Genomic DNA, 26586 nt, shown 5'->3' with positions numbered 1-26586 from the left:
TGTTCATGGTCATCAAACTTTATTCAGCAAAAATATGCGCAATTATACGCGTTGGAAGTCTTCTGAATACCATTTTCTCGAAAAAAATAAAATATAAACAAATGAGTTAGAACAACCGGTGTTCGGAAAACCTATTAAACTCAAACCTCATCCGTGGTTTATTCGCCAATAAATTTTGCCTTGCTAAATTCCCTTCAGGAGCTCCCACCCTATTTTCCCAAAGAGAGGATCCAGCCAGGTGCTGAAACTAACTAGCTTACTCAGCTAACTAACTTCATTAAGTGCAAACACAAAAAAGTATTTGTTAGAATATTGTTTTTCTTGTAATAGTGAAAGACTTACATATAATTAATCTATATTTTTACACACTTTTACATAAATTAAAAAAATCTCGTTTTTGAGAAAAATCATTTCAAAATTTTTTGAATATTTTTTCCAGTGTATTAATTATATATATGTATATATATATATATATATTTTTTTTTTGGTAAGCGTGATTACCTCTCACCCCAGCAGGCCTGGGTTCAATCCCAGTCGGCGCCGCCGGGATGTTCTGAGGCATAACATCTCTGATCACGCCTTCCTTCGGATGGGAAGTAAAGCCGTTGGTCCCCGGTTCATGAGTTGATGGGTCGATAGGTAGGGTCCAGGTGTGGGAGCTGCCTTCCTGGCACGTCGGTAGCATTGGTGCTCAGCACGGAAAACAAGATCGACGGAAAAAAACAAACCAAAGGAAAAAAAAAATATATTTTTTTATCTAAATTGATTGATGAGCGTTTTATTTATTTATTTATTTAAATTATTTTCCTTCATCGGACTTAACGTGTCTAAATGAAGCCTGATGGGGAAAAGCCTAGAAAGGTGTAAAAACCCCATATCTTTTCGAAATACATGAATCACAATAATACAATACAATTACAACGAACATTAATCAAGCATGCTATAGTAGTATGCTAAAGTTATCCTCATATGGCATAGAGTTGTCCGTGAATCAGGTAGAAGTCCTCGTCCTTCTCAGGAGTCTGCGTTGAATACGGTGACGAAAGGTTTCCGCTACACAGTTTAAGTCGAAAAACTCGTAAAACTCGTTGAAACGCCCAGACATGAACCATATTGGGTCATGCAAGCTGTAGTTCGCAGCACGAGGTCCAAGATGCAGGAAACTCCTCGACCGAAGAACTCGTTCGGGTGCGTAGATTTCGAATTCAGCCAAGATTCCTGGAGAGTCGATGTCACCAATAAGTACTTCCGCTGCGAACACGGCTTGACTAATCGTCCGCCGATGTTCTAGTGTTTCAAGACCAAGGAGCTGACAACGATCTTCGTTCGGCGGAAGGTTCACAGGGTCATTCCAAGGAAGTTGACGAAAGGCATACCGAACAAATTTCCTTTGAACAGATTCAATCCTCGCTATCCAAACTGCTTGATACGGGCACCATACTACCGAGCTGAATTCCAAGATCGATCGCACTAGAGAGCAGTATAGAGCTTTTAGACAGGCAGGATCGCGAAACTCGTTAGCGATCTTGAAAATGAACCCGAGTTGCTTGTTAGCTTTCGCAACGATGCCCGAGTAATGAAGCTTGAATGTTAAGGCGCAGTCCAGCGTGATTCCTAGGTCACGAATAGTTTCTTGGGCACCACTCTTCGAGAGTATCGATTAGGTGCTGAAGCCGCAAGCAATCGGCGAAGCTACGAACAATCACATAGATCTTAACATCATCCGCGTAGAACGATCGGCAACCAGTTGGGAGGATCAGTCCGGCCTCATTCACAAAAATCGAGAACAGCAATTGTCCCAAGTTGCTACCTTGAGGAACATCGGAGCTGATTGCTCTGATCCGACTCTAACACAAAGTTCCCGATTGGTCAGATAGGACTTGAACCAACGAGTTAAACCCTAGGATACACCGAGTTTTTCAAGTTTAGCTAGCAGTATGGAGTGGTCAACCCGGTCGAATGCAGCCTTAAGATTTGTATATACAACGTCTGCCTGCGCTCCAGCTTCCATACTCCGAAGACATAAAGAAATGAACGGAGCTAGATTTGTTGAAACTGATCTCTTGGGATAAAAACCGTGTTGGTCAGGAGAAATGTAATTTCTGCAGCTAGAGAATAATGCTTCGTTGATGATGATTTCGAAAACTTTAAAGCAGGCACTGACTGATGTGATCCCTCGGTAATTTTCGACGTTTCTCTTGTCTCCTTTCTTGTAGATCGCGAACATGAATGACGATTTCCAACGCGTAGGGAACTCCCCCTGCTGTAATAAAATATTGAACAGCTTCGAAAGCGGTGTTGTAAGCTCTGAACAGCATCGCTTCAGGATGGTTGAGGGGATCCCGTCAGGGCCAGCAGCATTAGAAAATTTCAGCTTCTTGATGGTGGAAACGAGGTCTACTGTAACCGAGGTAACCGAAAAATTGAAAGCATCACTGGGAGTGTCCCTCACCGCTTCAGCAACTTGGGACAACGAAGCCGTAGTGTCATTGAAAATGCTTTTGAAATGTTCTGCCAGAAGATTACATTTATCAAGGGAATTGCTGGCGATTCTATCACCCAGGTGAATTTCGACTGGTAGCCCCTCCTCGTTTCGTTTGGTATTCATGAATGACCATGCTTTGGATTAAGCCGTAAATTAGCCTGTACACGTCTTGTGTAGCTCTTGTAAAGAATACGGTTATATGTGCGATATTCGTTGCTCGCTGTTGAAAATAATCGTTTGGTGAATGGGTTACGAGTACGACAGTATTTACGGAGGGCCTTCGATCTCAGACGCTTCAAATTCCGTAGTCGAGCATTGGACCATGGGAGAGGGTCTCCTCAGTGGGACAGAATCAGTTATTGCCCGTTAAATCTCAGTGAAGTAGTTGACGGCTTCATCAATAGATGAACATGTGTCAAGGAACTGCTAATCTACCTGGACAAGCGAGTGACTCAGCGCGACGAAATCTGCTCTACGAAAGTCGAGCTCATGTACATCAATAGGGGGGTTATCGTAGCGAACAGTTAGATGCCTTATTACGCTTTTTTTTTCCTTTTGATTCTACTACTATTGTATCACTTTCACTTTCACAATTTACTTTCACTATCACTTTAAAAAACTATAACAGATACGTTTGCAAGTAGTAAACGAAATTCGTATCTAAATATTATAGTTTTTTAGGTGATTGTGAAAATAAATAGTGAAAATGAATAGCAAATGAATGAATGACCACAAACTAATAAATACCTAATCAATGTCAGTGCAAACCTTAGATACTAATAATAGTTTTATTTTTTAGTTCAAATTGTAATTACTTTTCCAACGACCCAAATGACTTTACATGTTAAATGGTCGATAGTAAATAAATGAGAAATAAGTAGTAGAATTAAAAGGAGAAACAACGTAATAAGGTAGTTTTTTATGTTTCGACATTTTCTTTTGAAGCTCTCATAATTCTTTACAAATCAACCTTGGACAACAATTTTGTTAGTAAATAGGTATGCAAAGTTGCTTAAGTAGACAGAATTGATTACACTCACAATGTTTTATTGGAATCTGATAGGGTACAGTGGGTGCAACTACTACAAGGAGATGCAGGCGGGAAAATGGAGAAAGGATTTTTTTTGGATTAGGACATAGGATGGAGGGATGGAAAAGCGAAGGGACAGAGGTCAGATAACCCACGAACGACCCGCCATTCCTCATTACTATCCAAGCGTTTGCGTGTGAAAGGTGTTGAACAGTTAAAGTGCTTGAAATAGCCAGTAGTTAGTAGTAATACACTGGAGTCGCTTTTTACGCGGGTGATACGTCCCGCGTAAAAAAAAACCGCGTAAATTCCGGAATCCGCGTAAAAAAAAACCGCGTAAATTCCGAAATCCGCGTAAAAAAAAACCGCGTAAAAAAAAACCGTGTAAAAAAAAACCGCGTAAAAAGCGACTCCAGTGTATTCGAGTGTGACGATTTGCTGCACCACAGCTCAATTCAGGTAAATAGTTCTCTGCCCAAACTAAAGCTAACGACTGAACTAACTTCCATTCGATACCCTCACAGGACCTTTTGTATTATCGTTTGGTACACACCGCCGTTTTGTCCGTTGACAAGATCAACCGATCGTGATCCGGCTTAGCAGTCCCTAGGGGCCGCTAGGTCTAAAAGGAAAGGAACTCAAGCCAGACCAAAAATAATCGACTGGAAGGGAATAGTCTCGGAAGCCCTCCCTAATCGCCAAGGAGACGTTCCTCTCTCGGTAGCGTCACTTCGGCCTTGCCTGGGCTCTGCCAATGTAAGTCTTTGAGGGAAGACGCCTGGGAGAACCTATAGTGGTTTTACGCGCCAACAAAACCACTTCCTCACACCGCCACTCAGCCAACTTTGACCACGATCGCCACAGCGAATCTCTCAGAACTCGTAGCACAGTGAGTCCAGTGAGCGCTCGCCCAACGTCGTCGAAGCCGTCCATCTTCAACATCAGTCATCATCATCCAATGAGATATACATACAGAAGTGATACATGATAGTGTTTGTTTGTGTTTGAGAGCAATACTACGAAACATTTTCGGAGATGAAAAGTGGTGACGACACAACATTGCCAACATTGGCAAAATCGTGATTGTGACGTCACAACTTTATTGCCGGTGCTGAAGCACTGCCTCACCTATAGGTAAAGCACATAGATCATCATCAGCAGTATCGGTACGTTTTTCAAGAATAAACCACCCACTTTACAGCCACAACCAACAGAGAAAGACATCGAACTGATATAACGGCAACGACTTTTAGCGCAAAACAACGGACACGAATTGGATCATGGAATGTAGGGTAAACTGGCACAACTCGCCAACGAGGCGCTACGCATGAAGCTAGAAATCCTGGGACTGAGTGAAGTTCGTTGGCCAAACTTTGGAGAACACAAACTGCCGTCGGGACAGGTACTACTATACTCTGGTATTCGAGGTGAAAACGCTCCCCGCCATCGTGGAGTTGGTCTCCTACTTAGCGTCCAGGCGAGTCCTGCGCTCATCAAGTGGGAGCTTGTTAATGAGAGGATAATCGTTGCCAGATTTAGAACACGGGTTCGTAACCTTACCATAATCCAATGTTATGCGCCAACCGATACTGCCGAGCTACAGGACAAGGAGAATTTTTACAGTCAACTGAATGCCGTCGTTGATAAGGTTCCAAAGGGTGACATCAAGATCTACACTGGCGACTTCAATGCGAAGATCGGGTCCAACAACACGAAATGAGCGAGAACGGTGAGCTGTTTACAGAATTTTGTGGCAATAACGACATGGTGATCGGGGGCTCGCTCTTCCCCCATCGGCCAGTGCACAAAGTCACGTGGGTTTCCCGTGATGGACATACCGAAAATCAGATCGACCACATCTGCATCAGCCGAAAATGGAGACGGAGCCTTCTTGATGTCCGGAATAAACGCAGCGCCGACATCGCGTCCGACCACCACCTTCTAATCGGTGAAATCCGCCTACGCATGGCGCGGATCCAGCGACGGGAGGAGAGACTCGGGCGGCGGTTCAACACACGCCGACTTGGAGATCCAGCGGTAAAAAGGTCTTTTGATGAAGAACTTGAGACTCGAGCTGCGGACGTTCCAGAAGGTGGCAGCGTAGAAGAACAATGGACGGCCATCAAGAATGCCTTTATAGAAACAAGCGAGAACAACTTGGGTGAGCTGCGCACTCAGAGGAAAGAGTGGATCACAGATAAAACCTGGTGGAAGATTGAGGGGCGTAGAGAAGCAAAAGCCGCAATAGAGCGGGCGAGAACCAGAGGAGCCAAGAACGAAGCCCGTCAACGGTACTCGGCTCTAGAGAAGGAAGTCAAGCGCTCTTGCAGACGGGACAAGCGAGCGTGGGTGAACTCCCTGGCCGACGAAGGGGAGAAAGCCGCAAACACTGGCGATATACGCCTCCTCTACGATATCTCACGACGCCTGAGTGGAGCAAGGATGAACCCGAGGATGCCAGTGAAGGACACGACTGGACAATTGCTTACCGACCCCACTGACCAGCTGAAACGTTGGTTTGAGCACTTCGAACAACTTCTTCAAGTTTCGACGGCCAACCAGCCATCAACATCTCGGCATGATCCGCCTAGGGTGCGGCGCATCACTCGCGTCAATTTCGAGGCCCCATCACTGCCGGAGATTGAAGCAGCTATCCGAAGCATGAAATCCAACAAGGTTCCAGGGGTCGATCGCATATCAGTAGAGATGCTCAAAGCTGACCCCATGCTATCCGCACAAATGTTGCATCAACTATTCTGTAATATCTGGGACACCGCGACTTTTCCGGCCGACTGGATGCAGGGCATCTTAGTGAAGGTCTCAAAGTTCTGTGCAAAGTTATTCTGAATCGGATACAGGAGAAGATCGACGCGACTCTCCGACGGCAACAGGCAGGATTCCGTGCCGGAAGATCTTGTGTGGACCATATTGTCACGCTCCGCATCACCCTGGAGCAGGTCAATGAATTCCAAGAGTCCCTTTATTTGGTATTCATTGACTACGAAAAAGCTTTCGACCGTCTCAATCACGAGAATCTGTGGGGCGCCCTGAGACGCAAGGGAGTCCCGGATAAAATCGTCAACCTCATCGAAGCGCAGTATGAGGCTTTCACGTGCAGAGTTCTGCATAACGGAGCCTTGTCCGACCCTATCCGGGTAGTCGCTGGTGTGAGACAAGGATGTATACTATCACCGCTACTGTTTCTCATCGTAATCGACGAGATCATGGTAGGTGAAATTGACCGTGTACCGAACCGTGGGCTGCTTTGGCAGCCTATCACCATGGAGCATCTCAACGACTTCGATTTGGCTGATGATGTTGCTCTACTAGCACAACGGCGCTCTGATATGCAGAGTAAGCTCAATGACCTAGCCGAACGCTCCTCTGCGGCGGGTCTCACCATCAACGTCAAGAAGACCAAATCGTTGGATATCAACACGGGCAACCCTTCCAACTTTACGGTAGCGGGGCAAGCAGTGGAGAAGGTCGTAAGTTTCCAATATCTTGGCAGCCAAATAGCGTCGGACGGCGGGACCAAGAGCGACATAGGTGCACGAATCAAGAAGGCTAGGGCTGCCTTTGCGAGTTTACGAAACGTATGGAGATCCAACCAAATAAGTCAACGCACCAAAATCCAAATTTTCAACTCGAACGTGAAATCTGTGTTGTTATACGCCAGCGAGACGTGGTGTGTATCAGCGGAGAATACTCAAAAGCTGCAGGTCTTCATCAACCGATGCCTGCGGTATATAATTCGTGCATGGTGGCCTCACAACTGGATCTCGAATGCCGAGCTCCATCGTCGATGTCATCAGAAGCCGATAGCAACAGAAATTCGAGAGCAAAAGTGGAGGTGGGTCGGCCACACACTTCGACGGGGCGGAAACGAAATCTGCAAGCAAGCTCTGGATTGGAATCCGGCAGGACATCGCAGCAGAGGCAGACCCAGGAGCTCATCGCGGCGGAGCCTCAATAAGGAAATTAAGCAAGTCGATAGGAATCTGACCTGGGCCCAGGTCAAGGCGAAAGCGAGCAGCCGCCCAGGATGGAAGTCTTTCACGTTGGCCCTTTGCACCGCTGGTGTTGCACAGGATCCTTAAGTAAGTTTACACCCACACCCACAATAGTAGCAGTATAAACCAACCCTCTCAAACAATAGTTGTCCTCAATAAAATGTTTCCATCTTGAACCACAGTTGCATTTTTTCCATAACGTTAATCAGGTGACAGTATTCTGCACGTTAGGTTGCATAGCCCCTCCGATTGCCCAGTAGTAAGCCGACCTTGAGACCCAGCTCGAGAGGTCTTTTGCTATTGAGAACTTACCGGGAACAGACAGTAAAGTAACAAGTCTATCAGCTTCTGCATTAACCCATTAACGCCCAACGATCTATTTAGAGATCAGCATAGTTTTCTTTTATCATGTATTAACATAAATTGGAAACGTAAATTATGTGTTCAATATCACTGGAATGATCATTGGAATATCCTTAACATCTTGTTTTCAAATAAAGTGAGAATAATCCTTGGAATACTCCTGGGAAAATCGCGCATGGTCCGGAGGTCAAAAACGACTTGGGCGTTAACGGGTTAAAAACCTGTTAAAATTTTGGGTTAAGAACACAAATAACTTGTTCGGTTGTGGAGTAATCTCTAATCAAAGCTATAATGTCATAAAATATAAAAATCCAAAGATGTAGCTCGGAGAGAAACAAGCTCTTTAGAGCAAAATCCAAAAAGGAGATTTATCAAAATATAAACATAAGCATTTTGGCAAAGTTTGTTGACATCGATTACAACTTTCTAAAATTTAGAATATACTTGAGCTGAAACGACCCAGACATGCATTGCGAATGGCTTAAGGAAAAACTGAGAAATTCTCGCTGAAAACGGTCATTTTTTTTCTAGGTTATTAAAACCCATTTCTTTTGTAGTTGGAGATGCTTAACAAAATTTATACGTGATCATTTTATACGATAAATGAGGAGATGATGAAAGTATAGAATTGATAGTTCCGTTATAGAACGACAGTATGAAAATTGTATATAATGAGTAGAAAGCGAGCAAAGGACAATTTTCAGGAAGGTTTAATCGTTTTGATCATCCCCTTTACAGTGGTAGAGGCAAAAATAGCTGCAATTTCCAAACTTATCGACTAGATGGTTACGTCCGATGGCGACTTGAGTGTGAAACAATCGATAGGGAGTTTAGTAAAGGGGATGCTCAACCCGCTTCGTATCTTCCTCAAAATTGTCCTCTCGCTTTTTACTCTCTATATACAATTTTCACACTGCCGTACTCTAACGGAAATATCAACTCTATACTTTCATCTCCTCATCTATCGTATAAAATGACCACTTTAAGATCGATCTTTAACGTTAAGCATCTCCAACTATGTAAATCGTTAACTTCACGCATGAAGTATAACAAACATGATTAGTTAAAGCACATTCCTTTTGTACTTACTCGATAGCTCTAGTTATGAAGATAGATACAGAAAGTTGAATCGATGGACCCCCTCGAGGGGCTCAAACAGTTTTTGATTAGTTTTTGATTTTTTTTTGCAATTTCTTGCATGATTACAATCAATATATCTCTCAATAAATTCAATATTGCCGCCAAAAATTACAAACATGAATACGTGACATAGGGGAGGGGGTTCAAAAATTATGAAATATATATTGGTTATTATACCTTATCTGAAAGAGCTTCGCTTTTTTAGCGAAGTGATATTTTTTCGATCCCGTAGACATCCATCTAGATTTCTTAATTTTTTTTTCCTTGATGTGTTTTCCGTCGATCTTGTTTTCCGTGCTGAGCACCAATGCTACCGAGAATTTTTTCGACCCGAAAAGCACGGCCTTGTTTTATAGCTATGCCTTTACCGACTGAGCTAAGTGCTGTGGGCGTCTATAGTGGAATACCCCTATAAAGAAAGAGAGAAGGATGAGTAATTCAAGTATTAGTACAAGACACTGTACAAAGTAGACATAATACGCGTATCTGTCAAGGATGAGCAAGTAAGGTAGTTGAATTAAAATCTCCCTTTCTTCTTTAACCTTCCTAGTGCATTGGGGTCATGTTAGTCTGGAAACACTGTTTAAATGTAAACATTAATACCTCTGCTAGAACGGACGCAACGAGCGTTGGAGTCAATCGGTTAGAATTAAAGACCCCGAATTAGGAAGAAAGTGAGCCTTCTCAAGCATATTTCCGGAGTGATTTGAGATTTGGGCGTAATTGCATTTGTAAATAAACACGTCAATCGCCGATGTATCGCGAACAAATGCGCAATCTCGAAAACTTATAACACTTTCACGTAGAGGAATGATTTCTCTATCATTTGGAATAGTTTGTTTACGAGATTGAGCTTTTATTCGCGAGAAATTTGCGATTAACGTGTTTGTTTACAAAAGCAATTATGCCCAAATCTAAAATCACTTCCGATTTATTAATACGCGAATGAACAGGAAATGGATTCCTATGCCGAATGCAGGATTTCCAATTCAATTTCCTCTCGATCTGTGGTATATTTACAATAATTTTAAATTATTTGAAATTTTCTCATTTTGTTAATACCATCGTAAGGAAAATGAATGAAGTCCGTAAGATACATCTTTACCCATTACGTATTGAATCTGATTGCAACCGGATTGCCTGGCATCAAACGATTCAATTGCCGTTAAATACAAACACACGGCTATCGAAATGCAAGGAATCAATTAACAACATCCACCCATTTGGATACGAGAACGGGTCTTCAATTCCATTCTACAAGCATATATGACTAATCGGCAACCTGATCGAGCACGACTGAGCAGCACGATATAAATATTTTGTCTTTTATTGTTATTACCTTGCTTGATGTCTGGGAGATAAAAGTTCTCCTTTAAACGCATGCAACTGAGCTTCGCATCCACCTACCAACAACCTTCTGATACCATCACGAGCCTCGTCACCGTCACTGTCATACGAATGTCGAGTAGGGTAGTAATTTGCGAATAAAAATTCATTCACCATAAAATTCATTATGAGGATTAAAACTGCCGCACTCGAACACAGAATATCCATTCAGCCCCAGGTATAGATCGCGCGAGATGAGTTCGAACGCGTGGCTCCCCTCTGCAGATAGATTTGGAGGATGCAGATGAGTGGCAGAGGTGCGCAAAAAGTGTAGAATCGATTTTTACGTCGAACGACGGACTCTTTGATCTTAGCCAGCTTGGATTAGGTCTTTCGAATGACACCATTCAAGATGATGACTCAAGCAGCCATTTCCAAATGCATTCGATAGGATAAATTATTGTTTTTCGAATTGAAAATGAATGATGTTTTGAAATGGGAGTCCATTAATAAATCGTGTAAATTGAATATGCATATTCCGAAATATATTGCAATGTCAAACGATTTAAAGCGACATTTTTTGTAGGTATTGTGTCGAGAAGCTGACTCATCGCGATAGGCTTACTGGTGGTTCGAGCTGTGATCGTTTAGTATCGTCGTCGTGCGCCTAAAACTGCTAGCTAGCCAGACTCGACGTAAGCCTTAGCTTCTATCAGTGGCAAGAACCAGCAGCACAAAAGTAGCTGAACTTTGATCATCATCCATGAACGCTATAAATTATATTTTTATTGCCCATCACCCATCACAGACGTAGCTAAGTAGAAGGCTGAGTGTTGTTGGATGAAAAAAAAAAATGAACGAAAATATTTGCTTTAAACAAATTTTGCCGGTAGACAAAACTGCAGATTGGTTAACGATCGATGATCATAAAACTTGAATTTGGAAGGGACGTCCTTTGACTTTTAATTGAAGACATATGTTGAGTGGATGATTGGGGATTATGTTTTAAGGAGAACGTTTGATTTGGTTTTGAGCATAGCAAATTTAGTATTTATGCATGTCCAATTAGATCATGCAAATGCATAGTTTTGTTGGTTCCATATCCCATGAAGACAGATTTGAAGACTTTGACATCCGCCTACCTAGGGGGCGGACCTGAGATAGTGGTTTGCATCCGTGCCTCTCACGCTAAAAGTCACGTGCTCAAATCTCATTCACCGAAATGTCTTGATTTAATAAAAAAATAATTCATCCAACCGAGTTATTTAAATCTGCATGTGTACAGTATGCACCATTAGAACGCAAAAAAAAATGTTTGAAGATTTTTGCATTTGTTATGGTGCATACTATACTGTTAAGAACTGTCTATAAATTACGTAGAATATTATTGGATAAATTATAACAATAATCTGAGGGACTTTCCAAGTTCGGTATAGAAAATCTTTCGGGTTCAAAGTTTTTTAAACTTCTCTGGTCATAGAATATCATTGCGCATACAATAAGATATGTAGGGTAGGAACTACTTCGACCTAATCGCCCATTTTGGGCCTATCAAGCAGAAAACTTCAAATAAATCCATGATTTCAGTACGATACTTTAGTTAATAAAATACCGAAAGAAGACAATGAGAACGCGTGATATGAAGGGTTGCACTCATTATTCGCAAAATCAAAAGAAGCGCTCCGACCGAATCAATTTTTATCTTCATCCGATAAGCCGAAGTGAATTCTTTGGCGTTTCAATGACGTTTCAATGTGTTAGGCCGAGTTCAGAATCCGTAGGCCGAGTTTGGTTTCAAAAAGCGGTGTTAGACTTGTACGGAAAGGTAATTAAATTTGGTAGCCATCAGTAATAATAACGTTCCGTTTGGTGCGATACTGCGCTAGATTAAGAAAGACTGAGTGTGGGTTGTGCTTAATAGGCCGGAAATGGGGTAGTTAACCCTATGGTATAATAAGACTGATGCAAAACTTGAAATTTTTGCTCCACAGTGTTCAAACGGTTTCAAATTGGGTCCTGATTAGCTTTCCAAAATTTGAAATCATTTAGTAAAAAACTTACTTGGCAAGAACCATTCGAAGTTTATATGGAAATTACTAAGGGAAAACCTATTTTTTGTTGATATCTCTCATATTAATTCACCATATCGCTCTGCTTTAAACATTTCTTATGATTTTGCTCAATCAACATTGATGTTTATGGTGCTTAGAATAGATCACAAAAATCATGGCTGGATTATGAATCTTTTGAACAATTAATAACTATTTAAATTAACGTTTGGCTGAAAATCGATTTTGTGCAAAGTTATAGCTGATACAATTTCCTAATAAATAGTTATAGAACTTTTTGGCAGAGCAATATGAAAAAAGGATATTAGCAAGGAATTAAAAATATCTTCAAATGACAAAATGACAAGCGATCAACGAATTGAATGATAACACTATGTCAGAAGTAACGGCGCCGGTGGTGTAGTGGTAAGCGTGATTACCTCTCACCCCAGCAGGCCTGGGTTCAATCCCAGTCGGCGCCGCCGGGATGTTCTGAGGCATAACATCTCTGATCACGCCTTCCTTCGGAAGGGAAGTAAAGCCGTTGGTCCCCGGTTCATGAGTTGATGGGTCGATAGGTAATGGTCCAGGTGTTTGGGAGCTGCCTTCCTGGCACGTCGGTAGCATTGGTGCTCAGCACGGAAAACAAGATCGACGGAAAAAACAAAACCAAAGGACTATGTCAGAAGTGGAAAGCAATAATGATATTCACACATATTCAAGTTTTCGTTCGAACCGTATTTTCCATACAAAAAACTTTTTTTTTATGGAAAATACGGTTCGAACGAAAACAAGAATAAGGGTGATAATTTTCTTCCGTTTTTTCATGACAAGCAGGCCGTGCGACACAGCTCACTCGGAGCGGTAGAAGGAATCGAGCAAATTGTTGGCAAGTTGCATCTCGAAGTAAAGCCGAAGATGATACACGTGTGTTAATGGGAATTTTGTTGTTGTCTTTTCTCGATTCAGATCAAGCTATGTCCTCATCCGTGTATAGGGTTTTTGATCTAATTTCCGTCCTACTAAGCACAACCCGCGCTTTACCTCTCATTTCTGAACGAGTTTAAACAAAAAACTGAATATTTCTGTCAATGACATTTAAATTTATTCACCTTTCCATACGTATCGTTGGATTTGATAAAGAGTCGCAACTTGTTGAGATATTGATTAAAATCTAATACTGCTTCTTGATTCTAAATTCGTTCTACGAGTTTCAATTCCGTCCTAACGCATTGAAACGCTATTAGATTTGCTTCGTCCTACGGATAAACGTAGAAAAAGGGGATACGCTAGGAGCGCTTCTTTTGTTTTGAGAACAATGAGCGTAAATATTCATACAATGCGCCCTAACAGGATTTATGTTGTAGCTAATGAACTAACGCATCGGAACAAACCTATTATTGCTTTGTGCACGTTGAAATCATTGATATTATTGATCTTTTCTGATCGATAGAACGCGGGCGATTACGACGAAGTAGCGCTCTACCTTATTGCAGTAAAGCATGCAAGCAATATATCATTATCCTTCTATCACTCCCACGCCACTGACAAGGCCTTTACCAACAGCAGCGTTTGACAGTAGGTAGCATGTCCCGGACTCAAATCGTTTATTTTGCTGTGCTGGGCCGCTGTCACGGTATAACATGTTGCCTACGCGCCTGCCACTGGGCTGATCACTCCGATCGAGCTATGTTACAGAGCGAGTTTGTCATGGTAGTCGTAGCAACCGTTTTGTCTGTACCGTTGGTCGCTTTATGTGTTTGGATTCGCTGGCTATAAGTAAAAAAGTTATGGTTTTTGCCATGTCAGTTTCTTACGAAATGTGTTCAAATTTTGAAAGGCTAATCAGGACCCGATTTGGAACCACTTGAACACTGTGGAGTAAAAATTTCAAATTCTGTATCAGTCTACTATTCATGCTTTGGTTGGCAAAAAATGTTCTCAAAATAATAACTGTAAAATGCTTCAAAGATGCCTCCCTTCAGAGAACGACTTGAGTGCGGTACAATCGACAGAACTGTTTCAAACACATCGTCGGTACATGAGAAAATCGGTGATCATCCCTTTTGCCAGTGGTGGTGGGGGAATACCCCTCACCAACTGGAGAGTTTGGTAAAGAGAGATGATCAACCCGATTCGTACCTTCCTCAAAGTTGTCCTTGCTCGCTTTCTACTCACTATATACAATTTTCACACTGCCGTACTCTAACGGAAATTTCAACTCTATTCTTTCATCTCCCATCTATTGTCGAAAATTACCATCTTAACATCTTCAACTATGCTTCAAAGAAGTTCAGAGTTGGTGAAAGCTTGTGTAAGAGTATCAAAGCTACATACCAAAATTTAGATTCAAGTTCCAGCAAACTGAATTGCTGAACTGGTTCCAGCAAAATTACATTCCACCGACCATCCAGCATTCTGAAATGTTTTGCTGGACACTCGGTAAATTGTATTCGATCTGTCAAATGAAATGCCAGTTCTAAAAAATTCCATTTCACTCGTCGTATGGTTGATTACCAACTAAAATATTCGCAACAAATTTGCTACATTCTAGCAAAATTTGCTCTTGGAAATGATGTTTAGTGTACCACCAACAAGTAAGTGCAACATTTTTCAAGTTTATTTGTAAAAATCCATGCTGAATTCAAGAAAAAATATCGTTTTTTCCCCTATGTTTGCAGCTTGAATCAAAACCGTAAGATGACAGGATCAGAGACACGTTTGTCTGCTTTGCTATAGCAATTAATCAAAAAATTGGTGTACCATGTACTAGCATGATACCATATACCATTGGCTTGAATAAATAAAGATATTTGAAATGATTTTGTCACATCCAATGAATTCCAAACTAAAATTTTCCATTCCCTTTCACTGTAAATAAATTGCTGCTTCTTTTTACTAAAGTACCAGCAAAATTTTGCTGGGTTTTCAGCGATGTGCTGTCACTTAATTGACAGATCATTTTACTGGTCATCCAGCAAAAATGTTTTGCTGGAATGATTACTGAACTTCCAGTTCGGCAAAATCCAGCAAAATGTTGCTGGTTTACGGCAATAAAAATTGGGTATGTAAGAATAAAAACGAACCCTACACAGAAAAAAATTCTGAATTTTAACTATCGCGTAAAATCTCCCTTCGTTTAATTTTGAGCTATACTTGGCATAAACAGCGAAATCGTTTACAAACTTGCATACAACATTGCTAATTTATGCGATAGTGCACTTAAATTTACACGAAATATCACGTAAATTTATGCCCAAATCCAGCGTTAATTTTATGTGCGCTATATCTCGCAGAAATTTACATTGATTTTTCGAACGGTGTAGGTTTCTCTCTCTTACAGGGCTCAAATGATGACTATGCGTGGGGTCCTTAACGCCATTGGAGGGGGTGCAAGAAGCCTGGTATAAGGAATACGATAAGGGCGTTACGAGAGTAGGGGAGGGATTCAAAAATGGTCTTTTTCATCCTCAGACATTTGGAATCTAATATGGCGGCTCCAACTTTAAAAGGCAGGCTTCTGACTAGAGTTGCATTTGAAACCATGTATTGAGCTCGACGGATAGATACTGAGCGTCGATGTTTATCGCCATTTTGGAATCCAAGATGATGGGCCTGAATTCAAGATGGTAGCCTCTGGATAGCAAATACGCATTTAATACCTAATCTAATCTAATCTAATCTAATATAAACGCAACCTGTACAAGAAAGCATCCTAGAAAATGATTAAGTTAGATGACGCCTTATAATGTTTCTTGTCAATAATGTAGCATATATCCATTTGCATTGTCCAGATGACGCATTTTTCTTCGAAAAAAAAGAAGAACTGTAGAATTGTCCAATTTTTAGATACAGAAGCCAACATTAGAGCCATTTCCCCTACTACAGAAAACAGTTCAATTGTCGAGATGTACGAGGAGATTTGAAGTATTTCTTCAAATATACAGGCAAAACAGTGCCCGTTTGACTTGCTCATATACTGTCTGCGGCTGTGGCCACCACCTCACTTCTTTGCATCTAAATGGTAAGTTTGTTCCCATACTTACTTTTTTGCTTTTGCTGTAAGTTGTAAGAAAATAATACAAGAATCCCAGATTTACCCACTGCCATTTAAGTGTTTCAATTGTGCCGACTTTTTGTGAGTGTCAAGTTTGTGGTTGGGCCTAATCACATACCAACAATCAGCTCAATTGGTTAAAAGATTGCTGAGAAATGGCGGTAGGTAGACGGTACCACCCATCGAGGATTCCTGTATAATTTTCTTACAGCAACTTGCAGAAAACGCAAAAAAGCAAGTACGGGAACAAACCTAGTGATGAAATGGAAAGACTCGTGGCATCTGGCAACAATCAGAAGAAAAACGAAATCGACTCAGGCAGTGTTGGCAAAATCAGAAATCAATTGATATTTTTCCGCTCTCATGCGCTTGCAATATCACGCGTGATATTGGAACAAAATATCATGCTTGATATTGATTTTACAAGCTGAAACTCAATCTCACCACAGTTAGTTGAGATTTGCAACTGGTGAGTTTTGTTAGCTTGATATTCCGAGCTGCGATGTCACAGCTTGCAAATCAACCGCAGTTGTTTGCTGGTTGATTTTTGTCTACGAAAATCAAGCGTGATCTTGGGCGTTGGTGAGATTTGATTTTTTGATATTTTCCCAATACTGGACTCAGGTATATCATATCACAGTGGTTATGTCTCGAACAAAAAAAAATAATTTTCATCAGCTTATTCGTTATCGTAACATCACAATTGTATTATTTGGGATTAATGTTTGTAATTCATTAGAAAGTTTCAGTTTTACATTGCCATTTTCAGTAAATTTTGTTTCACCCACCCATCAAATGGTTTGTGAAAAGTCAGACTTTTTCAGAAGAATTCTTACATCCCGATTGGGAATCATTTGAGTCCTTTCGAGCAAACATTTTAAACTTTAAACGAACTTAATGGGAAGAGGTTGTAGGCCTATTTAGCTCCCTCAAAATTCCTACTGAATTTCTGCTCCAATTGTAACAACGGAAAAAAATCATTTTTATATTGTCAAGCAAATAATGCTGCACCATTAAATCACACCACTCGGTAGCAATTCCTTTCTGCATTATGAATTATACTGCGTGCATTTCTCCATTCATTCAGGCAGAGATTTTCACCATTTATAGTTCCTCTTTGTCGTTTCCAACCAGCAAAAATAACGAGGACTTTAAAATTTATCGTCCCATGTGACGATAAAAGTTGTGCTGAAAGTCGAAAGAAACAGCATCACAATATAATTGATGTCCTAGAGGCTGGAAGGCGCACAGAGAGACGATGCATAAAAAATAAATTCATACATACTTTTATGTTTATTTCCCATCCTATCAAACTGTTTTCCCTCGACAACTGCTGGTCTATTCGTTGGCAAGTTCTTTTCTTTTTTTTCCCTTCGTCGACCATCGGTCTAGAAGCCTGCATCTTGCTTTTCCTCTGGCTGCTGCTGGCAATTTTAGCCTTGTTTTGGATTTTCCCACTTCACGACGCTCATATCCGCTATAACCGAAATCATAGGTATCCAACATACACAAAAGCGTCCCGCCACAACTGACGACCACAAAGGGAAGTGACGACGATGATGGAGTTGCCCCATATCTTGCAGGCATTTTTGAGGAAAAACAACGGCACTCATTGTAAATACCTCTGCTTCACTGCATGGTCACGAGATTTTTACGATCTATCTACTACTATGTGGGAAAATCCTCGTTACTCTACATTTCCATATAACCTCCCACAATGAATCCAATCCTAGACTGCGAACAGCGCGTCACAAACGAGAGTCACGTGAGTCCGATGGTTTCAAATGGAGAGAAAGGGAGTGTGGGCACTGTGGAACCAACCCAGTAGTGCGCATCACCGGAGGCTGAATAATAGGACCAACCTGCATAGTGGCAAACGTTTCGTCCTAGTTTGGTTATTTGAGCCAAGTTTTTCTCGATAGGGTAATATCAATGATTATGATTTCATCCTTTTCGTTGTGTGGTGAGCATATCCCTTGGTTTCACGTGACCCTAGCTAGACCCAATGGCCTCTGTCGTCATCAGTCACACGGACGATGAAAAGCCAACCGAGATTTTGGCATCAGCTGCGAATAAATAGATACGAGATTGCGCTTTCCTCTAAAGGGAATCTGAGAAAGAAAGATAGACGGGACGCAAACTACAAGCCACCGATGGTCTTCATGTTCATATCTCTGTTTTCCTTGCAAGCTTTCCTTCCTCCTTAGAGCATGTGATCCACTTGCACTGCGGCCAACAAACAGTTCTATAACCACTTTGCCCACCCATTCCACTTCGTAGTCGATTTTTTCCTAGTGACAACCAACACATCAACCACTAGGAGTCTGTATATTGTCGAGTTCTCCCCAGTGGCTGCCGGGGACGGTATGGCGCCAGTAAATATCGATTTGACGAGAACATCTAGCAGCGCAAGACGAAAATGCGTTGTCATAGGAAACAAGTTGAGCACAAGGGAAAAAAAATCTGTGTCACGTGGTCGTTCCATAGTTAGATGACAATCAGGGGCAACCCCAAAGACGGTTGTGCTGAGGGAGGTTTCGTAAGTTTTCGGCGGTTTTCACTTGGATGGGCCTTGCTATAACAACCTCTTCTACATTCACTCTTCCCAAAGTTTGTGTAGAAAATGAATAAAAGCAAAATAGCACATCGGAATAACGACTTCCTTGCTCCGTGATATCGTTTATTTCCAATCCATCTCTCGCTGCAAATGACACAGATACCGCTGCGTCGTCGTCGAGAAAACTGGGGGGAGGAGAACTGTCTTTCAATAGGCATTCAGTCGTCCACCCACACACAAACGGCGTGTGTCACATTCCGGAAAACAATAGCTATAAAGCCCGACAAGGAGCAACGGCGACGGCGACAGTTGCACAAACGAGCCAAGCTAACAAAATTTATAATTATTATCAATGTTCAGCATAAGTCGTGATTTATTTTTATGTTCCGTAAATAAAATTAATGAAATGAAACAAAAGAGATCGAACCGATGATGATGATGGAGGCCGTCGTTGACGACGACGGCGTGGTAGGAAATAGCATTTGAGGCACTCGCTATTTGATCGCTGAGATTTCGTAATAAAATTATGCAAATTACGCGCGCCACTTTTTTTTAGGTCCCTGTTGCCTTCCCAACGGCAGCCAGAGAGCGATCCATGATTTGCTTAATCCAATGGCGCATGGTGCGAACGCGCTCGATAAGCGACAACCTAATTTTCAATTCAACGACGGCGTCCGATCGACGGAGTTTTATTTTATGATCTATCCCACCGGGCACGTCATCACGTCAATCTCATAGCAATGCCACCAGTGTCACTAATAAGTGATTGAAATAAATCACGACTTTGCTACGGTTTCCCGGTTGGATTATTCAAAGTCACTGTGACTGTTTATGAGCTGTAAGGATATTAATTGATTCGCTTAAGCTGGTCGGAGTCAACGCTGCGTTTTGGAAGGTAAATGGTGTTGGCATGTTAAGTAGCATTGAACTATGGGATTCTCGATATTGATTGCCTTGAAATTTGAAAAACAGATCTTATGTTAATAAATAGGTTTTATTGTAGAGCAGAACTATTAGGGTAGCTCCGATTATCCATTTTGCTCCACACAATGCAATCGGTTCAATATTAGATCATCACTAAATGTGAGCTCCTTAAACGGCACTGGTCTATCGAAATTTATTTCGAAATTAGAGAATGCAATTAGTGAATGCAATTGTGCTACTGGAACCAAAAGTTAGAACAATATTAGTGGGATTTATGAACCTTCCATAGTATTAAATTACCACCTATTTTTTAGTATTTTTAAACAACTTCTAGACCTGTATAATTTTTCACCCTTTTTTTAACAGGCTCATATTTTAGGGATATTAATGTTGCAATGCACAGTGGTCCAGAATGCAGATTTAGGTGGAATGATAAGTTTTGAGCCTGAAATTGAAACTTTAGACTAAAAGTGTCTTCTACAAAGTTGTTCCTTATAGTTAGGCCCTCATTTTTATGACAATGAATTCTAGGGTGGTTCCTATTATCATTAAAATCAAAAATCTACCTTTTTTGTTTGAATAAATTAAGGTATACATTTTTCAGCTTAGTTATAGCTGAGCTAATTTCAAGCAACTTTGTTGAAAACAACTTTTTTGTATCTCTTGAATTGGCCGATTTAGAGCTATTTTCTTGAATTGAGTTAGGGTGGCGCTAAAAAAAAAACAGTTATTTTGCTCTAGTTTTCTTATTTAAAATTTCTCAGCAAAGGTGTCTTGAAATGACTTTTAGAACTTTAGAAGGCGCAAATTTTTGCTACAAACAGCTTGTCAATATCTTTCGCCGATCAAGAGTTATTGACGTTTTTATACTAAAAATATGCACTTTTCTAATGTTAATATCTCTGGTTGGGGCAAACAAAAAAAAAATTCTACGGCATTTGAAAGGGCGTATGTTATTCTCAATAATATGAAAGAATTGGAGGTATGTTATATTTTAAACTCGTATAAAATCAATTTGCATTTATTCATAATTTTTACTATATTCGGGTATATGTTTTTTATTAGAAGAGATACAGGCAACAAATTTCACTATAAAACATTCGTCTAAAAGAGTTTTAAAAGTCTCTAGGAGATGACTTTCACGAGAAATTTCTGCCCCAACCAGAGATATTAACATTTCAAAAGTGCATATTTTTAGTATAAAAACGTCAATAACTCTTGATCGGCGAAAGATATTGACAAGCTGTTTGTAGCAAAAATTTGCGCCTTCTAAAGTTCTAAAAGTCATTTCAAGACACCTTTGCTGAGAAATTTTAAATAAGAAAACTAGAGCAAAATAACTGTTTTTTTTTAGCGCCACCCTAACTCAATTCAAGAAAATAGCTCTAAATCGGCCAATTCAAGAGATACAAAAAAGTTGTTTTCAACAAAGTTGCTTGAAATTAGCTCAGCTATAACTAAGCTGAAAAATGTATATTTTAATTTATTCAAACAAATAAGTTCGATTTTCGATTTTAATGATAATAAGAACCATCTTAGAATTCATTGTTATAAAAATGAAGGCATAACTATAAGGAACAACTTTGTAGAAGACACTTTTAGTCTAAAGTTTCAATTTCAGGCTCAAAACTTATCATTCCACCTAAATCTGCATTCTGGACCACTGTGCAATGAATGAAAATAATTATTTTTTCACCTTTAGAGTCCTAGGATTTTTACAACGCGACTTTTTAGAAACTGGGTTTGCCATAAATGCCCCAGGCAACAAAAGTTTTGTCAACAGTACCGTCAACATTTTTACGTCAATTTTTTCAACAATATTGCGGGTATCTGTATTGTTTGCGGGTCATCAATACAGGGCTGCTTCTCGGTAAATGTGTTATATGCGATGGATTATTCTGAGAAAAATGACATCTTTCTTGTCAAAAGATGTCCAGAATCAGACCCCATTATTAAGGGTGATCAGTGAACCGGGAAATTGAAAAAAAAAACGGGAAAAATGCGGGAATTCGAAGTTGTCGGGAAAAACCCGTGAAATTCGATGAAAAATCGGTAAAAAATATACGTCATCTTGTCTTGAAAAACATTCAAGACCCTTGAACTGGACTAGATTTTTAGGATACAGATATTTTAAAGAACTATAGAGATAATTTTAGATTTTTTTTTCAAAATCAATTTTGAACAGATTTTTTAAATAATTCTAGAGATAAAACCGACTTTACTGAAAGTATCTTAAGGAGGTTTGGATGAACTCTACGAGCGTTTTGACTAGAATCCTAATATTCCCAATTGTGTGAGACCAGAATATTTTTTTTAAAGTAGTTCTGTGATAAATTCCACGTGGCAATTGTGACCAGGATTCCACGATCCGTGAAAAATGCCATGATGATCGAATGTTGAGGAAAAATTCCACAGAGATTGTGCGTAGAATTTTAAGGAAATTCCGAGGATAATTTCAAGGGCATCCTTAATGGAATTAAAAGATAATTTTAAAGAGAATTCCAATTGAATTTTCGGAAGAATTTAAAGGAGAACTCCTAGATAATTCTTAGCTAATTTATATGACAAATCGAAGATGAATTGCATTGAAGTTCAAAGTTGAATTCAAGCGAATTAAAAAAATAAATATTAGGGGCTTTAGTGAATTATGAGAAAATGTTTAAAATTACTTTAGTATCTAAGGGCGAATTTCATGCAGATAATTTCTTGAAGTGTTATAAAGATATCTTCGAGGTACTCAAGGAGAACTTTAAGGAGAATTATCATCAAATTTATCAAATTGTCAAATTTATTTGAGAAGAATTCTGCAAAGAACTCTGTGAAGTGAAATAATTTTAAAGGAAGAGAAAAGCTAGAGAAAAAATCAAATAAAACCTTCGAATTTTCATAGATAAATTATGAAGACTCCTAACGCAGAACCAAATTCAAGATCCAGCAGTGTACTATGCTGTCTTAGTAATGACTAGTGATCTCTTCGGCTCAATCGCATTTGGTTTTATGCTCAAGTAATTTAAAAGCATATCGCACAACCGGGAGAATTTCCAAAATTCCGGAAAACGGAAAAAACGGGAAATTTCTAATCTGGATTTGCTGGTCACCATGAATCCTGTTGAATGTGGGCGTCTTAGTGGAATACCTGTATAATGAGAGAGAGAGAAGGATTAGTATTTTTTATTTAATTCCACTACTTTATTTGCTTATCCTTGACAGATACGCGTATTTCGTCTACAATGTGCAGACTTCTTCAGTGTCTTGTACTAATACTCGACTGCTGAAAAAAATCGCATTTACCGAATATATATTAACACAGGTACATTTTCACTTAGAAACTAGGTAAACTTAAATTTAATTTTCTATAGGAACAGGTACTCCGCTGCTTACTCGTTGATGTGTCCTAGGTAGTGACTTGAAAAGCCATGTGTGTCCGTTTCCTTGATCCCTGTTGAGTAAAGTTGAATTACGTTGTTTGTTGATCTCGAGGCTTTCTGCAACATCCAATTTCCATGGTGTAGATACGGTTCGTAAAATCGTGATGTCCTCCGTCGATAGTCGGTGGTCCTCTGTAAAGATGTGTTCTGCAACCTTTGATTTGAAATCATATGTTAGGCCTTTTTCCTCTTGCTTTTTGGCCTTATTAACCTCCGCTATATGTTCTTTAAATCTAGTTGCTAAAGTTCTCTTGGTTTGTCCTACATATACTTTGTTACAATGATTACAGCTTATTTTATATACACCTGCTTTACCTAAAACATTAACTGGGTCTTTAGTGGATCCTAACAATGATTTCAACTGGTTATGTCTACTGGTGAAAACTAAATCTAATCCGAATTGTTTTAACTGTGGTCTTAGCTTTCAAGTAATATCTTGATCAAATGGAACGGACACTCGTTTCAATGGTTCAGGTGCTGTGGTGAGGGTTGTAAATAATCTCCTTTGTAGAATTCTCGCTTTTTTATCGATGATTGCCTGGATTGTGGTCTCGTTGTATCCGTTGAGTCTTGCTGTTTCGAAGATGTACTGTAATTCCTTAACCTTTCCTGTATCGCTGAGTGGAAGAGTCTGCATTCGATGAATCATGTGGTGAAAGGCGGCCATTTTCTGCTGGAACGAATGGTTGGAAGTATAGGGGATAACTCTTTTGGTGCTTGTTGGTTTCCTGTAAATTTCCTATTCAAGCGAGGAAGATGATGACGATTCCCTGATGACTAGAAGATCGAGAAATGCGAGTTTCCCGTCTTTTTGTACCTCGTGAGTGAATTTGATATCCTTGTGAATTCTGTTGATCTCATCTAAAATTTGTGGAAGGGCTTCCCGTTTAACTACGCTGAAGATATCGGCAACAAACCTCCACCAACGGTTTGGTAATAGTCCTTTCTCCTTCAGGATTGTCTCCAAGTTCGCCATGAAAAGTTCACACAAGAAGGGGGATAGGGGGTTTCTCATTGGGGCTCCTTTCGTCTGCTTGTAGAAGTTACCTCGGAAAGAGAAGTAGTTCTCTTCCATACAAAGGCGGCTCAGCTTAAGGTACGTCCGAACCTTGTTTCTCCATGCTGCATCCTCTCGTTGTGTTAATAGCCAGTCCTCCAAATGGTTGATCGCTTCCTTGACCGGTACGCTGGGAAAAAGAGCTGTGACGTCGAAAGATACCATAATCTCGTCCTCGTTGATGTCTCCTGAAGATTGTAGTTGCTGGGTGAACTCCTAGGTGTTACTAACTGCTTTACTCTGGAACTGATTCGGCATACTCTGGAACTCTTTGACTAGCCACTTCGCTAGTTTGTGGGTGGGGGAACCAACTGCAGACACGATCTCTCGCATTTCATTTCCTGGTTTGTGGACTTTGGGAAGACCTTTGATCCTGGGTAGAATGGGATTGGGTTCCCGTATACGACCTGCTCCATCTCCTAATATCGATTTGCACTCCTTCAGTGCTTTCTCCACGCGTTTCACTATGTTCTGTAAGGGGTCTACTCGAACTGTCTATACGGTCCGTTGTTAATCTTCGTTGTCATTTGATTATCGTAATCGTCCTTGTCCATGATAACGACCGCGTTTCCCTTGTCTGCCTTTACGTAGTATACTGCTTTACTTTTTAGCTCCTTTACAATCCGAATTTCTTTTTCGTTGGCGCGACTTTGTTCCTGTCCGTCCTTGATTATGTTCGATGTGATAGTCCTAACCGTATTCTGTGATGTTGTTGGAAGCGTCTTGGTAATCGCTGTTTCTAAGTCAATGATGATCTGCTCCACGTCTGGCTTGGTTGTAACTGCGTATCCTAGCCCCTTATTGAGGTGTGTCAATTGTTCTTCCGTGAATGCGGTCGTCGATCGGTTGACAACCAACTCATCAATGGAGTGAACCCTCGGCGTCGTGGTGATGGTTGATGGGATCTGCTCACCCGTTCGGTGTGTCGTCCGTCTCCGTTGAGACTCCTGCCGTAGTCTGTTTAGCTTCCTATCCTGCAGCTTCCGCTTCCTATCCGATTCGCACTCCTCTGCTACCTTGGCCCTAGACAGCCATGATTAGTGCTGTAGTTAAACAGAATTCTGCGTCAATATTGGCATCAACATATTGGGAGGCCTTGACAAATTTAACAAAATTAGTATGATTGTACTTGCCTCAAAAAATACTAATGCAAAAATAGTACAGACTTAGAAAGCTCTCAAGCAAAAACTGTTTTTTTTATACAGGGGGGAATTTGCTCACAGACACCTGAGAAAGAACTCAGGGTGTGTGGATGGGAGAATTTCACTCCCGACCCACTAAACCTTACCCTGTACGCTTGGCCCTTGACCTTCCCGGAACCACCCGAAGGCATTACTTCGTGGGAGGGGCTATGGCGCTTCTCTAGTAATACCATAGAGGTAACTATAAGACCAGAAGGTCCCGAAGAAACGAGCTTAACTTTTTGGCTCAGCTCTGGTACTATCTTCGGTCCCAAGCTAATCGGCGCACCCCTCGAAACATAGGAAAATCCACGAACCCCTCATTTTATCTGTCAAAGTTTCATAGCGAATCAAAACAAACATTGTGTAGTACTAGAATTTCGACTAGAATGGGATACGTTAATCGTTTGCTTGGGACCAATAGGCTAGTCAAGTAGTGAGCCAATTTAAAATCGTTAGTTTCGTATTGATTGTTGGTAATACTCTATCGATCTAGTCGGGCAGTAGGTTTAAGCAACAACTGTGGAAGTGCTCAAAGAACGCTTTGACCCAGTAAGGACGTAATAAAGCCAAAGAAGATGTAGACGTAATACGTTAGGCATACGGTAGTCATAATCGACGGTTGGTATAATGAACGATAAGCACAATCCATATTTAAATGAAAAATTAAAAAAAAAAATCCATTCTTTCTCACATGAGCTGTTTTTTTTTGAGGATAATCTTAATTTTTCCTCAACAATAATGACTTCTGTTATTCCTAGATGAGAGCCAAAGGCTTAGCTGGGTTTTGATAAGGGAAATTTTTTGTTGGGTCATTTGGCCGAATTAAAAAAATTCTATTATTTTTCTCATGCGCTTTGAGAATTTGCTTTCTTCTTCTCCTATGACTAATGGTTATCTGTACCTAAGACAGACATGACTAGACACAACACTACACCATAGAGGTAACTCTAAGACTAGTAGGTCCCGAAGAAACG

The 26586-nt window shown here is 40.5% G+C and overlaps 1 protein-coding gene across 1 annotated transcript; it reads right to left on the bottom strand.

The window, feature by feature from the left end:
- Nucleotides 1-965: 965 nt before the first annotated feature.
- Nucleotides 966-25761, bottom strand: LOC135702061 (uncharacterized). The gene is made up of 3 exons (XM_065223050.1): nucleotides 25717-25761; nucleotides 24930-25444; nucleotides 966-1053 (listed from the first exon to the last, which is right to left on the bottom strand). Exons 1-3 carry the CDS (start codon nucleotides 25759-25761, stop codon nucleotides 966-968), a joined length of 648 nt encoding a protein of 215 aa, XP_065079122.1.
- Nucleotides 25762-26586: the final 825 nt, after the last annotated feature.

Source organism: Ochlerotatus camptorhynchus, unplaced genomic scaffold, assembly GCF_037179485.1.
Source record: "Ochlerotatus camptorhynchus isolate MF236.1 unplaced genomic scaffold, CSIRO-AGI_Acam_v1.1 ptg000183l, whole genome shotgun sequence".
Taxonomy (NCBI): Eukaryota; Metazoa; Arthropoda; class Insecta; order Diptera; family Culicidae; genus Ochlerotatus; species Ochlerotatus camptorhynchus.
Note: the sequence above shows the minus strand (reverse complement) of the source record. Positions and strands in the feature narration are given on the sequence as shown.